The sequence below is a fragment of the Microcaecilia unicolor genome, chromosome 3 (genome assembly GCF_901765095.1).
Source record: "Microcaecilia unicolor chromosome 3, aMicUni1.1, whole genome shotgun sequence".
Lineage (NCBI taxonomy): Eukaryota > Metazoa > Chordata > Amphibia > Gymnophiona > Siphonopidae > Microcaecilia > Microcaecilia unicolor.
The window spans coordinates 236,225,275-236,237,615 of NC_044033.1; the positions used below are offsets into that span (position 1 = coordinate 236,225,275).

The window sequence follows — 12,341 nt, forward strand, 5'->3', positions numbered from 1 at the left end:
GGTATGGTGAATTCATCACCTTTCTGGGTGATGACAGTCACCTTGCAAGGATGAGCAAAATCAGGACCAGAGATAGGAGATGAGATTTCAAGTGATGCTGAGTCCTGTGAAACAATCTCTAGATGGTCCGCTTGTTGCCCCAGCTCTTCATGCTTCTGACCCCCTTTTGGTGCCTCTGTCAACAGAGGCTCCCGCATGGGCGGATCCGCGGAACACCGGAGATCAGTCCGCAGGGGAGTGTCCTGTAGCTCCACAGAGTTGGCATCACCGACTGTACGCCAGTATCTCCCTCGCACATATTTAAGGGGTCGAGTGACTTTGGACCAGATCGTTTCCTCGTCATAATCCAAAACAGGCCGAAATCTCTTCAAAAGGTCATTTCCAATCAGAAATTCTTCGCCCTCACTGGTAGTGATGATGGCTGGGTGCCTGACGGTCATCTGTCCAAGCTGTAAAGATAGCCAAACCTGTCCCACAGTTCCAATACTTTGATTGCCATAGGCCACCAGTGACAAGTCGCACGGTGTGACATGCAGCACATCCTGACCCCCCCCCTAGAGATGCCTCTAGTTTCTGAAACAGGCCCTGGGTGACCAAAGTCACCTCTGAGGCTGTATCCAGGAGACCTTCACAGGAAAGTACTTGTTGAATTAACAACTCCACGGTATATCTGTAACCTTTAGATATAAGCTTACCTAGAAAATACCTGACTTCCTGGGATGAGTCTTTTAAAAGAGGCCCTACCGGGTTCGAGGGCTGCGACGCAGCATGGTTCACGGGGGACTCCTCCCTGATGGACGACAACGCATCCACGTGGACAGTGGGGACGCTTGCGGTAACAGGTTTTGTGGCCACGTCTAGTCATGCTTGTTCTTCCTCCGAAGAGGATGGCTGTTCCACCTCAACAGATTTAACACTAAGCCCCGGAGGGGTCGGCGGTCTAGAAGACTGGTCCTTCTGCTTCTGGAATTTGACCTTTTTATGAGATGAAGGTGTCTTAGGTACACTGCTAGACTCCACGATTGAACATCTCGCCATCAATTGGTCCAGCTGAGCTTGCATAGCACGGATCTTCTCTGCATTCCACTTCTTCTGATTAAACCGCTTCTTTTTAGGTTGTTGCTGTCCCTCCTGTGCAATAGGAGGCGCTGCATCCCGCGGCAGGGCCTGAGAGCCCGGCGGCGTAGTTGGTCTCGGCGCTTTGTTTTCCAGAGAAAGCGTGGAAGTGACCGCACAAACAGCGGGTGGTATCACCCTGTTGCGACTCTTGGATGCCGGTTTCGGAGTCTCTGCGATTGGCTTGGCGCGGCAGATTTCAAAAATTCCTTCAGCCTGCTTTAGAAGGCTGGAATAGGGTTCTGCGTTTTTTCCTGCCAAGGGAATCTTTATCGGATCAGGGAGACCCTGTATAAAAAGTTCCCTGAAATCACCAAATTCAAGATCTTTAGAATCAGGCGGCACCCCCCCCTGGTAAAATGCACGCTTCAAGCGATGGGCCCACTCCCGCGGACTCTCCTCCGGATTACAACTAATAGTATACGCTGCACGCTTAGCTTCAAGAGAGTTGGCAAAGAGACTGTAGCGCTTCGCTAAGGCTTGCTCCACTGACCGTAAATCGGGGTTATCGGACATGATCAAATCTAGAATTTCATGGCACTCGGTACTAAAGGTCCATTTGAGGAGGGCTCTGATGTCATCCTCAGAAGAGACATGCATGGTCTGCAGGAGTTCATGCACTGCCTTAAGATGGGTTTCTATGGATACCGAGGCAGACTCTTTAAAAGGCGCTATTACGGTGCGTAGCATCTTTATAATATATGCTTGCCTCTCCATAGACATTCCTTTCTTGGGTTCCGGCTTGACATGCCGCTGATCACTACCAGGTGTAGAGAACCTCGGGGCAGGTGTATTGCTAAAACTGGGTGGATCTGCCGAAGGCTGAAACACTGAGCTAGGCACCTGACCAAGTGAGCTGATGATTTCAGCAGGCCGTCCCTGGACCCGTGCCCCCAATGGGTGTGTCACTGTCTCGGGTCTGCTGCTTCGGTCACCAGCCACTGTGGGGCTGGATTGTACAGAGGGGCGGGAAAGAGCCGAAGCCATGCCCCCAATGGGTGTGTTTAACTCGGGTCCCTCCCTGCTCACGTAACGGTTCATTTCGGGAGCTGGGCTTGGGTAACCCGCAGCAAAACTGTCGGGGAACTCTAAGGTATACGGTACTTCTTCCTGCGCCATGTGCGTAAGCTCTTGCTGCATTGTGGAAATCTTTACAGTGCACTCATCTAATGCTTTAGACAATGAATCTCTGTCCTTCACTGTACATTGTAATTGCAGTGAAACTGTCTCCTGCTTCTCTTTTAACTCCGCCAACTCTAGCTTGGCTGCGTGCCAATCTTGAAACACAGACACAGATTCTTCTTGAGTGGTCACTAGCTCCCTGCGCAACTCACTCTGAACACCTTCTGAGACCTGTTTTAGCTCCCGATATAATGTCTGCAACTTATCTGTTTCCCTAGTCTGGTTGTGTAAAGCACCAGTCAAACGAGAAAATTTCTCTTGCAACGAATCAAAAGACACGAGGTACTGGGCAATTTCTTGCTTTAATGTGTAATTACGTGCTTCACAATCAGATAGGTCACTCTGCAAAGTTTTACACTTATCATACAGTGTCTGGCACTCCGTACACATCTCTTCAGAGGAGTGAGGTGGGGCGGGGCTTACATTGGTCCCTGCTAAAGCAGATTTGGCAGTCTCTAAATCAACTCGTAATGCAGCTAACTCGCTGTCTCGCTCCTGGACAGTTTCCCTAGTCTGGGACAAATCTAACTGCAAATCCGCTATGCGATCTGTTAGAGGTACAGATACCTCTCTTATCTCATTCATCAAAGAGTCTTTAACTGCCAAAAGAGACACGCCCAGTTCACAAAGCATCCATTGTGACAAATGCTGTTTCTCTTTTATAATTGTATTTAAAACCGTAGCATATGCTTCTGAGCTATTCGGTGAACTGCTACTAAATAAAGCACGTACAGACTCTACTGTAGGAGGTGCTGGTTTCGTCTTACTATGAGAGAGTGGCAGTAATATTTTCAGCACGCCCTTCTCCTGTTCACTTAGGAGCATTTCAGGCAATGTGCCAACCGTGCCGGTCGCCATGTTAAAGACTAAACACACCCTGTTTTCCTTCCTTACAGAGAGTTAGAGAAACCGTTTTCTCTTTTGGAGCTCAGAGTAATAAATCTGTCAACCAATTACAGCAATAAAACACAGCTGTATAAACAAAGGTCTGCCGTCAGCTAGGGTGGAACTGCAGTTCGTGCAAAGAGAAACAGAAGGTTAAACCAGCTTTCTGAAAAGACCCAGAAAAAGTTTTAACTTCTGCTATTCTTGCACCAACCGTCCCGGACGAACGCCCCCAATTTGTAGGTGGTTATATAGATTTTGTAAGAGGCCAATTCCTACATACGTACTCGCTTATGTCTAGGGGGTGTGGCCTCTGCCCGACATTCGCTACATGGAAAATAACGGACAGACCAATGGAATATATTAGTTTATTTATACAGTGTGATATACAAAAATATAGAAAAATCCTTATCAGCTTATAGCATCAGCAATTCCTGATTGCATGCACAATGATACCAAAAATATAGAGAATAACTATGATTATCCTATTGGCTAAAATCTGTAATGACAGATAAACACAATACCGAGATCCTAATGATTACCACACAAATCTTATACTAGGCTAACAGCGAGTAGAGATCATAAATCCTGACGTCACGCATCTGATGGGTCCGAGCACAGACCAATTATCTAACCCAGCCTGAAGGAAGTAAGCTATGATCTCACCGTTCCGGTCACCAGATCAGGTTTCTTCCGATACCTCAGCTGAATGTCTCAGCCAGGTCCCACGAGCTTAGGTGATGCACTTGTCTTGCTCAGCAACAGATGATACAGACTCAGTATAGATCCTGTAGACAGCTGTAACCTCGGGAAAAGCTTTGCCAGGTATTATCAGTAAGTCTCTCAGGTAAATCAGGTGCTTGCAGAAATGCAAGTCCTCTCCTCTTCTTTTCTTCTGTTCTTCTTCCTCCGTTCTTCCCGCCACCAGCTTCTTCTTTCTCTGTTCTCGCTTCTCCGACCCATCAGTTTTCTGGGAGCCAATCAGAAATAATCCCACCATGTACTCCCAGCATCTGTATGAAGCTTCCATTTTCCGTCTTATCTCGTAAGCTCTCTCTCTCTCAGGGACATGCATTCTCCCCCGATACAGAGTGACCTTGGAGGTGGTGCAGGCTTCAGTAAATCTATTACAAGCTGAAATGCTGACTTCTGCACAGTTGGTAGTCAGACATATAGGTGAAAGGTTGCAGCGTCCATGTTGGCTGTAAAGGTGCTCTCATGTGCACACCGGGTGGGTGAGATCACAGCAAATACTCCTACACTGCATTTTTTTAACCTTAAATATTAGCCGCCAAATCCTAGACCATTCCTCTAACTTCACTATGTCCTTCCTCATATTATCCACACAATCAGAAGTGTCTACCCTATTGCTGATTTTGCTATCATTCGTAAAGAGGCAAATCTTACCAGACAGCCCTTCAGTAATATCACTTATAAAAATATTAAAAAGTACTGTCCCAAAAACCGAACCTTGCAGCACACCATTGGTAAAATCATTTTCCTCAGAATGAGCTCCATTTACCACTACCCTCTGTCATCTTCCACTCAACCAGTTTCTAACCCAGTCAGTCACTTTAGAGCCCATACCGAGGATACTTAGTTTATTTATTAGTCATCTTTACGGAACTGTGTCAAAGGCTTTGCTAAAATCTAAATACACCACATCTAGCATTCTCCTTTAATCCAACTCTCTAGTCACTTAGTCAAAGAAATTAATTAGATTTATCTGACAAGACCTGCCTCTAGTGAAACCATTTTTCTCGGGTCTTGTAATCCATTGAATTCCAAAAACGTTACTATTCTCTGTTTTAAAAGTGTTTCCATTAATTTACTTACCACAAAAGTCAGACTTACTTGCCTGTAGTTCCCAACCTCTTCCTTATTTCCACATCTGCTCTTCTTAAGTCCTCTGGGACCAGTCCCAACTCTAGAGAAACATTGAAAAGGTCATCCAGTGGAGCCACTAGAACATCCCTAAGTTCCTTCAGTACCCTCGGATGTATGCCATCCGGCCCCATCGTTTTGTCCACCTTTGGTTTATCCAGCTCCTCATGAACACAGTTCTCTGAAAATCATTCATAGACTACCACCCTCCATTCCTATTTGTGTTTGTCTTCTGTAGTCCTTTCTCCTGGCCCTTCATCTGTGAACACAGAACATAAATATTCGTAAAGCAATTCAGCCTTATCTTTATCAGCTTCAACATATTCCTCCCCTTCACCTTTGAATTTCACAATGCCATTTTTGCACTTCTTCCTATCACTAGCATACCTAAAAAATGTCCTGCCCCCCCCCCCCCCCCCCCCCAATTTACCGTTTTGGCTATTTTTTTCTATTTGCATCTTTCCTTTCCTGACTACTCTAACAGCTTCTCTTAGCTTTTCCAGATATTGTCGCCAGTCTTCCTCTTTCTGCGATCTCTTGTAGTTTATAAAGACTAACCTTGTTTCTTACCTTTTCAGTTACTACTTTTGCGGCCTTCTTTTCCTCTTACTTGTATTTACTTTCCTTGCAAAAGGTTTGTGGCCCTTACAATAGCTCCTTTCAGTTTTACCCACTGATTTCCAACTTCTTCCAGATGTTCCCATCCAGACACCAATTCCTTGAGCTAATTCCCCCAGCTGATCAAAACTTTTTTGAAGTCTAGAATCTTCACTTTTGATGAACTCTCTCTACGTCTATCTTAATATTAAACCACACCAGCGCATCAGGGTGTATAAAGTCCTTTGTGCAGTTGTAACTGATTTGCATCCGTGCTGGAAAGAAAAAGACCAAAGCAATTATTTACCTTCCAAATCCTGGGTCTGTAACAGAAGCGTATCTGGACTTCGGCAGGAGGGGGGGACCAGAGCCAGAGTGAGGAGGCACATTTTAGCCCCCCCCCCCCCAGCACCGCCAACTCCCCCTCCCACTGCCAACCCTCCCCCGCTGCTGTCGCCTACCTTTGCTGGCGGGGACCCCAACCCCCGCCAGCCGAGGTCCTTCCGTTGCAAAGCTGGCAGGTGACCCCAACCCCCGCCAGCCGAGGTCCTCTCTTCCGTTGCAGCAAAGCTTCCTTCATTTTCAAATTCTGAGTCTGACGTCCTGCACGTTGTACATGCAGGACGTCAGACACAGAACAGGAAGCTTTGCTGCAACGGAAGAGAGGACCTCGGCTGGCAGGGGTTGGGGTCCCCCGCCAGCTTTGCAATGGAAGGACCTCGCCAGCAAAGATAGGCGACGGCAGGTTGGCGACAGGAGGGGGGTGGAGAGGGTCGTCGGCAGGGGGGTCCAGGGCCAAATCTACGGGGGCCCAGGCCCCCGTGGCCCCACGCAGATATGCTTTCTGATCTTCACAGTATTCTTGCTCAAATCTGGTTGAAATTGTAGAACAGTGCCCTTGTGTTTCACTGGCGCTTTCGTCTTAGTGCACTATAAAATCTCTGTGACATGTATATCTCAGTACTTTCATTACTATAGGCCATGAAAACTTATCATGCTGACCACATGGTGGTGTGCACATGATCCAGCTCAAAATCCTTAGTAAATTGAAGAAGTAGGATATCAGGAATGAACTTTTCCAAAAATTAGTGTGAAACCTTAGAAATGCTCATGAGGTCTCCCTGAAAATTTGGAAGAGTCAAACATTTATATTTTTGGAAAAAAGTTTGACCCTTCCGAATTTTCAGGGAGACCTCATGAGCATTTCTAAGGTTTCACACTAATTTTAAATAGGTTGCATATTTTATACTTGTCATTCTATATTATATTATATTGTATAATGCTACATCTCAATAATTACCTAACCATTTCAACTACAATTGCTTTATTATTATGAGGTTCTATTCACTATTATATTATGTTATGTTTTTAATGAATACCCTTTCATATTCTCAACTGCTAAGGTATGCTTCTCTACTATATCCCATATTTTTCTATACAGCTACACAACTGATTGAACTCAACCTCAATAATATATTATATTAATATAATATTTATATTTATATTAATATTCATTTCATAAAATTGTACTGCTTTGTCACCCTCCTGTCTCCACGCATATCTCCACGCATATCTCCCTGTCTCTCACCTATCCACCCCCATCCTGTTAGACTGTCACTGAAATGCTTTGATGTTTCACTTATATATACTGTCATCTACCAGCATTTGCTATTTATGAGATACTTAGACAATATTTTTCATTCTCAGAAGACCAATGGCCCAATCAAAAAAGAGACGCCTACATTCCAAAACTGACAACCTTCCTGTCCTATGAAGAGCCTTTGGGGATAGCTTTTAATTCCATCAGCATTTTCTTCTTTCTGATCACTGCTGTCATCCTGGGAATCTTTATTAATTATCAAGACACTCCCATAGTGAGAGCCAAAAACCAGGACCTTTTTGGCTCTTTTTGGTTCATTTTGGCCTTTAAGAAAAAAAAAAAAAGATTTCCAGACTTCTTTTGGTTCATGTCAAACATTTGTGTTAATAAGCTTCTAACTTAACAAATTGACTTTACTTGAGAAAATTCAGTGGTTAACTTGTATTAAATTAATTTTATGCACAGTAAGGGAGAAATCTAGAAAGAAGGGGACTGATATTAAGCTGGTGGGAGGTAGCCGCATAAGTGCCACGGCCAGTGCTGATCACAGATATTGAATGCCAGGCCATTTCTGGTGACCGGTATTGAATATTCTGGTTTTATTTGTTCGGCTAACTTAGGGGCCCTTTTGCTAAGCCTCATAGGTGCCTACACACGCCCAATACGCGTCAATTCAGAGTTACCGCCCGGCTACCGTGTGGCCCGTTAATTTCATTTTTGATGTGCATCTGCTACGTGTGCCAGAAAATATATTTTATTTTCTGGCACGCAGCTAAAATCGGGTTTAGGTGCTGGTTGACGCACGTAGGTGATTACCACACAGTTAACGCGAGAGACCTTACTGCTAAGTCAATGGCTGGTGGTAAGGTCTCAGACCCAAAATGGATGTGCGCCAATTTTTATTTTGCCACACATCCATGTTCGGCAAAAATTTTAAAAAGACCTTTTTTTACAGGTGTGTTGAAAAAAGCATCTGTGCGCATCCATAACAAGCACCTACACTACCGCAGCCCATTTTCAGTGCTGGTTGGTTAAGTTAATAACGGGCAAAGATAGGACTGATTTGCCTGCTAAAATTAGCCAGTCAGTGCTGAATACTGCCAATTATCAGATGATATAGCCGGTTAACTTTACAGCACTGACTGTGAAAATGCAGTGGAGATAACCAGTTATCTCACATTGAATATTCGCGGTTAGGTACTGAAACACTATTTAATCAGTCAGCGGCCATTAGCTTTGAATATCAAGGGGAAGGTGCTTACATTTAGTCACTACACATGCTCATAAATGACTTGAATACTGATATATATATGCGCACATTTATTTATTAGGAGTTATTTACCATCTACAGTCTACAGCAATTATGTGTGAACAAAGGTCTGTGAACACTAAAAATATACCTTATGCTATTCTTTTACTACACATTTCTCTTCAACAGTACATGTTTTACAGGGGGCCATTCATAAGGGTGGAGTCTGGGCAGAGCATGAACGGGGCAACATGTGCGTATCTTATATCTCCTGAATCTAGGTAACGCATTTACTTGTGGCTTCTGTAAGTTTCATCATATTTTAGTAGAACTTGATTCTCACCTCAGTGAAGTCGCTGTCCCACACGATGGCCTTCTTGTCAATGGTGAAATCCTGTCCCAGAGGAGCATAAGGGTTATAACCACCAATAATTTCATGCCCCTGTATCCCACTAGGTAGATAGACAATATTGATGATATCGTATCCAATGGTGAGGTCTCCATTCTCATCAAAAGATACATCTTCACCAAGACCATTCTTAAAGTGGACATTCTTCAAATAATGATGAAGCTAAAGAATGAAAAGTAAATTTTCAATACTGCCAAGTTACCCTTGTAATTTCAAGTACACATAAAAGCAAAACAATTTTCCTTTTTCAAGTTATTTCATCTCTTCTTCTCACTCTACAATCCTCAATCACTTTCTTTTGCCTCTGCATTGACCTATAGCTTTTCATCTCCCTCACTCCAGCCCTCCCATTTCCCATCTCTCTCGCTCCTTACCCAGTTTCTCACTAGCTTCCCTTCTCTCTCTGTCTTCTTGCATGCCCATGTCCGGCATCTCCTCTCTCTTCCTTTCCGCCATGTCCCATGTCCAGCATTTTTGCTTCTTTTCCCCACCTCTCCCAGTAGTCTATCACTTTTCTTTCTCTATCCCACCACAGTCCAGCATGTCCCATTCTCTTCCATCTCCCCTGCGTCATATCCAGCATTTGTTTTCCTCTTCCTATCTCCTGCTCTGTGTCCAGCATTTCCCCTTCCCTCCCTGCAAGGTGTCTATCATCTACTTTCCCTTTCTGCCAGGACCAAGAACACCTTTTCTTTCCTTATCCTCCCACCTCGGGTGTCCAGTGGCATCTTGGTCATTGTTCCCTCTAAGCTGAGTGGGAGTCCTCCAAATGCATTGCTGCCAATGGGGGTGTGTGTGGTGCTTCAGTACTGTGGTTTCAGTTGCTAGGGGCAGGCAGTTTCCCTTGAGTCCTGCAGAGCTTGCCTGTCTCTCACTATTGAAAAATGTACATAAGTACATAAGTATTGCTATACTGGGAAAGACCAAAGGTCAATCGAGCTCAGCATCCTGTTTCCAACAGTGGCCAATCCAGGTCACAAATACCCGGCAATATAATAGTGAAACCACCCCCCCCCCCCCCCCCCCCCCCCCCCCAGTGGCAGGACTATAGGTGGAGGATGCCTGCTCTGCTTAGATGTTACAGTGATCTCGCCCCCTCCCCCCCCCTTATCACCAGGTCCTGAATCCTCCCTTCTATTTAATTTTCCCTGCCAGGCCTAACCCCTCCCGTTCTTGCTGTCTCTGGGTTTTAAAAAGTGTTAGACAAATTCCTGGAGGAAAAGTCCATAGTCTGCTATTGAGACAGACATGGGAAGCAACTGCTTGCCCTGGGATTTGTAGTATGGAATGTTGCTACTCTTTGAGATTCTGATGTAGAGGAGTGTGGTAGCCGTGTTAGTCCACTCTTAAGGTTATCAATAGAAATCAAACAAAATAAAACATGGAAAAGAAAATAAGATGATACCTTTTTTATTGGACATAACTTAATACATTTCTTGATTAGCTTTCGAAGGTTGCCCTTCTTCCTCAGATCGGAAATAAGCAAATGTGCTAGCTGACAGTGTATATAAGTGAAAACATTCAAGCATTACTATGACAGTCTGACAGGGTGGGAGGAGGGGGGTGGGTAGGAAGTATGCATGGGGACATCAAAGCATATCATTGATATTCTAACAGGATGGGTGTGAATAGGTGAGGGGTGGGGTGATCAACAGAGACATACAGCTTTATGGTTTATAAGGCGCTAGGAACCCCAGAGCCTTGTTAAGTCCTTTCTGTTGGGTGTTAAAATATTCAATCATTCTGATGGAAACTTGTTACTCTTTAGGATTCTAGAATTTTGCTATTCTTTGGGGTTCTACATGGAATGTTGCCATGATTTGGGTTTATGCCAGCTACTTGTCACCTGGCTTGGCCACTGTTTAGAAAACAGGATATTGGGCTAGATGGACCATTGGTCTGACCCAGTATGGCTACTCATGTCCTTATGCTGCTTCCACTGCCAAACCACCTCCACTGGACCTGAGGAAGCTAAACTACATGTTTGTACCTTTGAGCACAAGATGTGTTTACATTTTTATTCTTTCAGCACAGTCACTATTTTCTCCTTGTGGTAAAGTGTCTATGGCTGAGCAGTTCTGTGACCTCTGCGACTTAGAGGAGCAAATCTATAACAGGAAAACTAGTGGGAGCCTAGTATTATATAAGGGAATGTAAGCACTAGTTTACAGGGTATACATGCGCTTAGACGCAAGAACGTAAGCCAGAAATTGAGCTGGTATAAATGGTCACACTTACTTGTGGGAGACACCCACATAACTTACAATATTCCATAAGTTACAAGCATCACTGTGCGCCACACCCAGCCCCTGGTGATGTGTTTGCCCACCTGCTAACTAAATGCTACCAAAGATATGCAGGGATTTACAGAACAATGCTTAGGCAGAATATTGGTAATTACAAGTATTTGTGCAAATATTCTAATCATTTCTGCACCTATCTGATCCATAAGTGTAATCTCTGACTCTATTGAATTTACCCTTAGGTGTCTCCACGGTATCCTGTCTTCTCCTCCTCTCATGAAGGCTTCCCTTCCACTCTGTGCTAGTATATTTCATTCCTTTAACTTTGATATTACCTTCCATGGCAAATAATCTTCTTTCTCCACTCCACATAGTATCATTTCCAAGATCAGACATGATCATGTCATGCAGTGCATGTGCCAGGGCGTACACAGCATTATGCACACTGTAGCTGCTCCCCAAGTATTTGGTGTTACAATGTAGTGGAGACGTCAAAGATGTATTCACATTACAAGATCTTCTAATGCTCTTTAGGCACTAACTGTCACACAGGCCCCTCTACCATGACAAACAAAATTGCTTAGAAGCAGGATAGGATTCACCTCACAGACAAATTTTGAAAAATTTGGAATATTCTTCTTTGTGACTGTGAATGCCAAGGTGTCGTTCTTCAGATTCCAGTCCACTAAATAACTTGAGTCAAAGTCCTGCTCATGCGTGGTGATCCAGACCTTTTTAGTTCTATGTACGGAATCTCTGTTCTCAAATATATTCCAGATATAATCCCTACTACAATAAAGAATGATCACACTAGTTGATGACGTATAGATTATGTCATAAAGTTGGAAAAAAATCAGTTGGCATGAATTTTTCGTTATTGAAAATTTCTATGAATTCAATGCAGCCTCCATTCTGCTCAATCTCTTCTATCAGAATCTGAACAGCCCTAAGGTCTTTACAACATGCAATGATACCAACCCAACCCCTGCCAAAGTGTTTCAGTAGCTTGACTATCCCAATGCTGAGATGCAGCTCACTGGGAACAGTCCGGTAAAAATATGGAAATTTAACAGTGTCACTCATCAGAAGATTCTGCAAGGTGAAACTGATCTGTTGAAAAAAGGTTACTAAATAGGGCTGCATTTTAATTGTGTTTAATAATTAATTGCATGTTGC

At 44.1% G+C, this 12,341-nt stretch overlaps 1 protein-coding gene across 1 annotated transcript in view; it reads right to left on the bottom strand.

Moving 5' to 3' along the window:
* LOC115464455 (extracellular calcium-sensing receptor-like) overlaps positions 1 to 9,250 on the bottom strand; it is a 71,259-nt gene extending 62,009 nt beyond the window's left edge. Inside the window, exons 1-2 of the mRNA XM_030194835.1 lie at positions 9,197 to 9,250; positions 8,857 to 9,084 (exon numbers count right to left, since the gene is read on the bottom strand). Coding sequence (XP_030050695.1) covers positions 8,857 to 9,084; positions 9,197 to 9,250 — 282 coding nt within the window. The remainder of the gene's footprint in view (positions 1 to 8,856; positions 9,085 to 9,196) is intronic.
* Between the last annotated feature and the right edge of the window lie 3,091 nt (positions 9,251 to 12,341).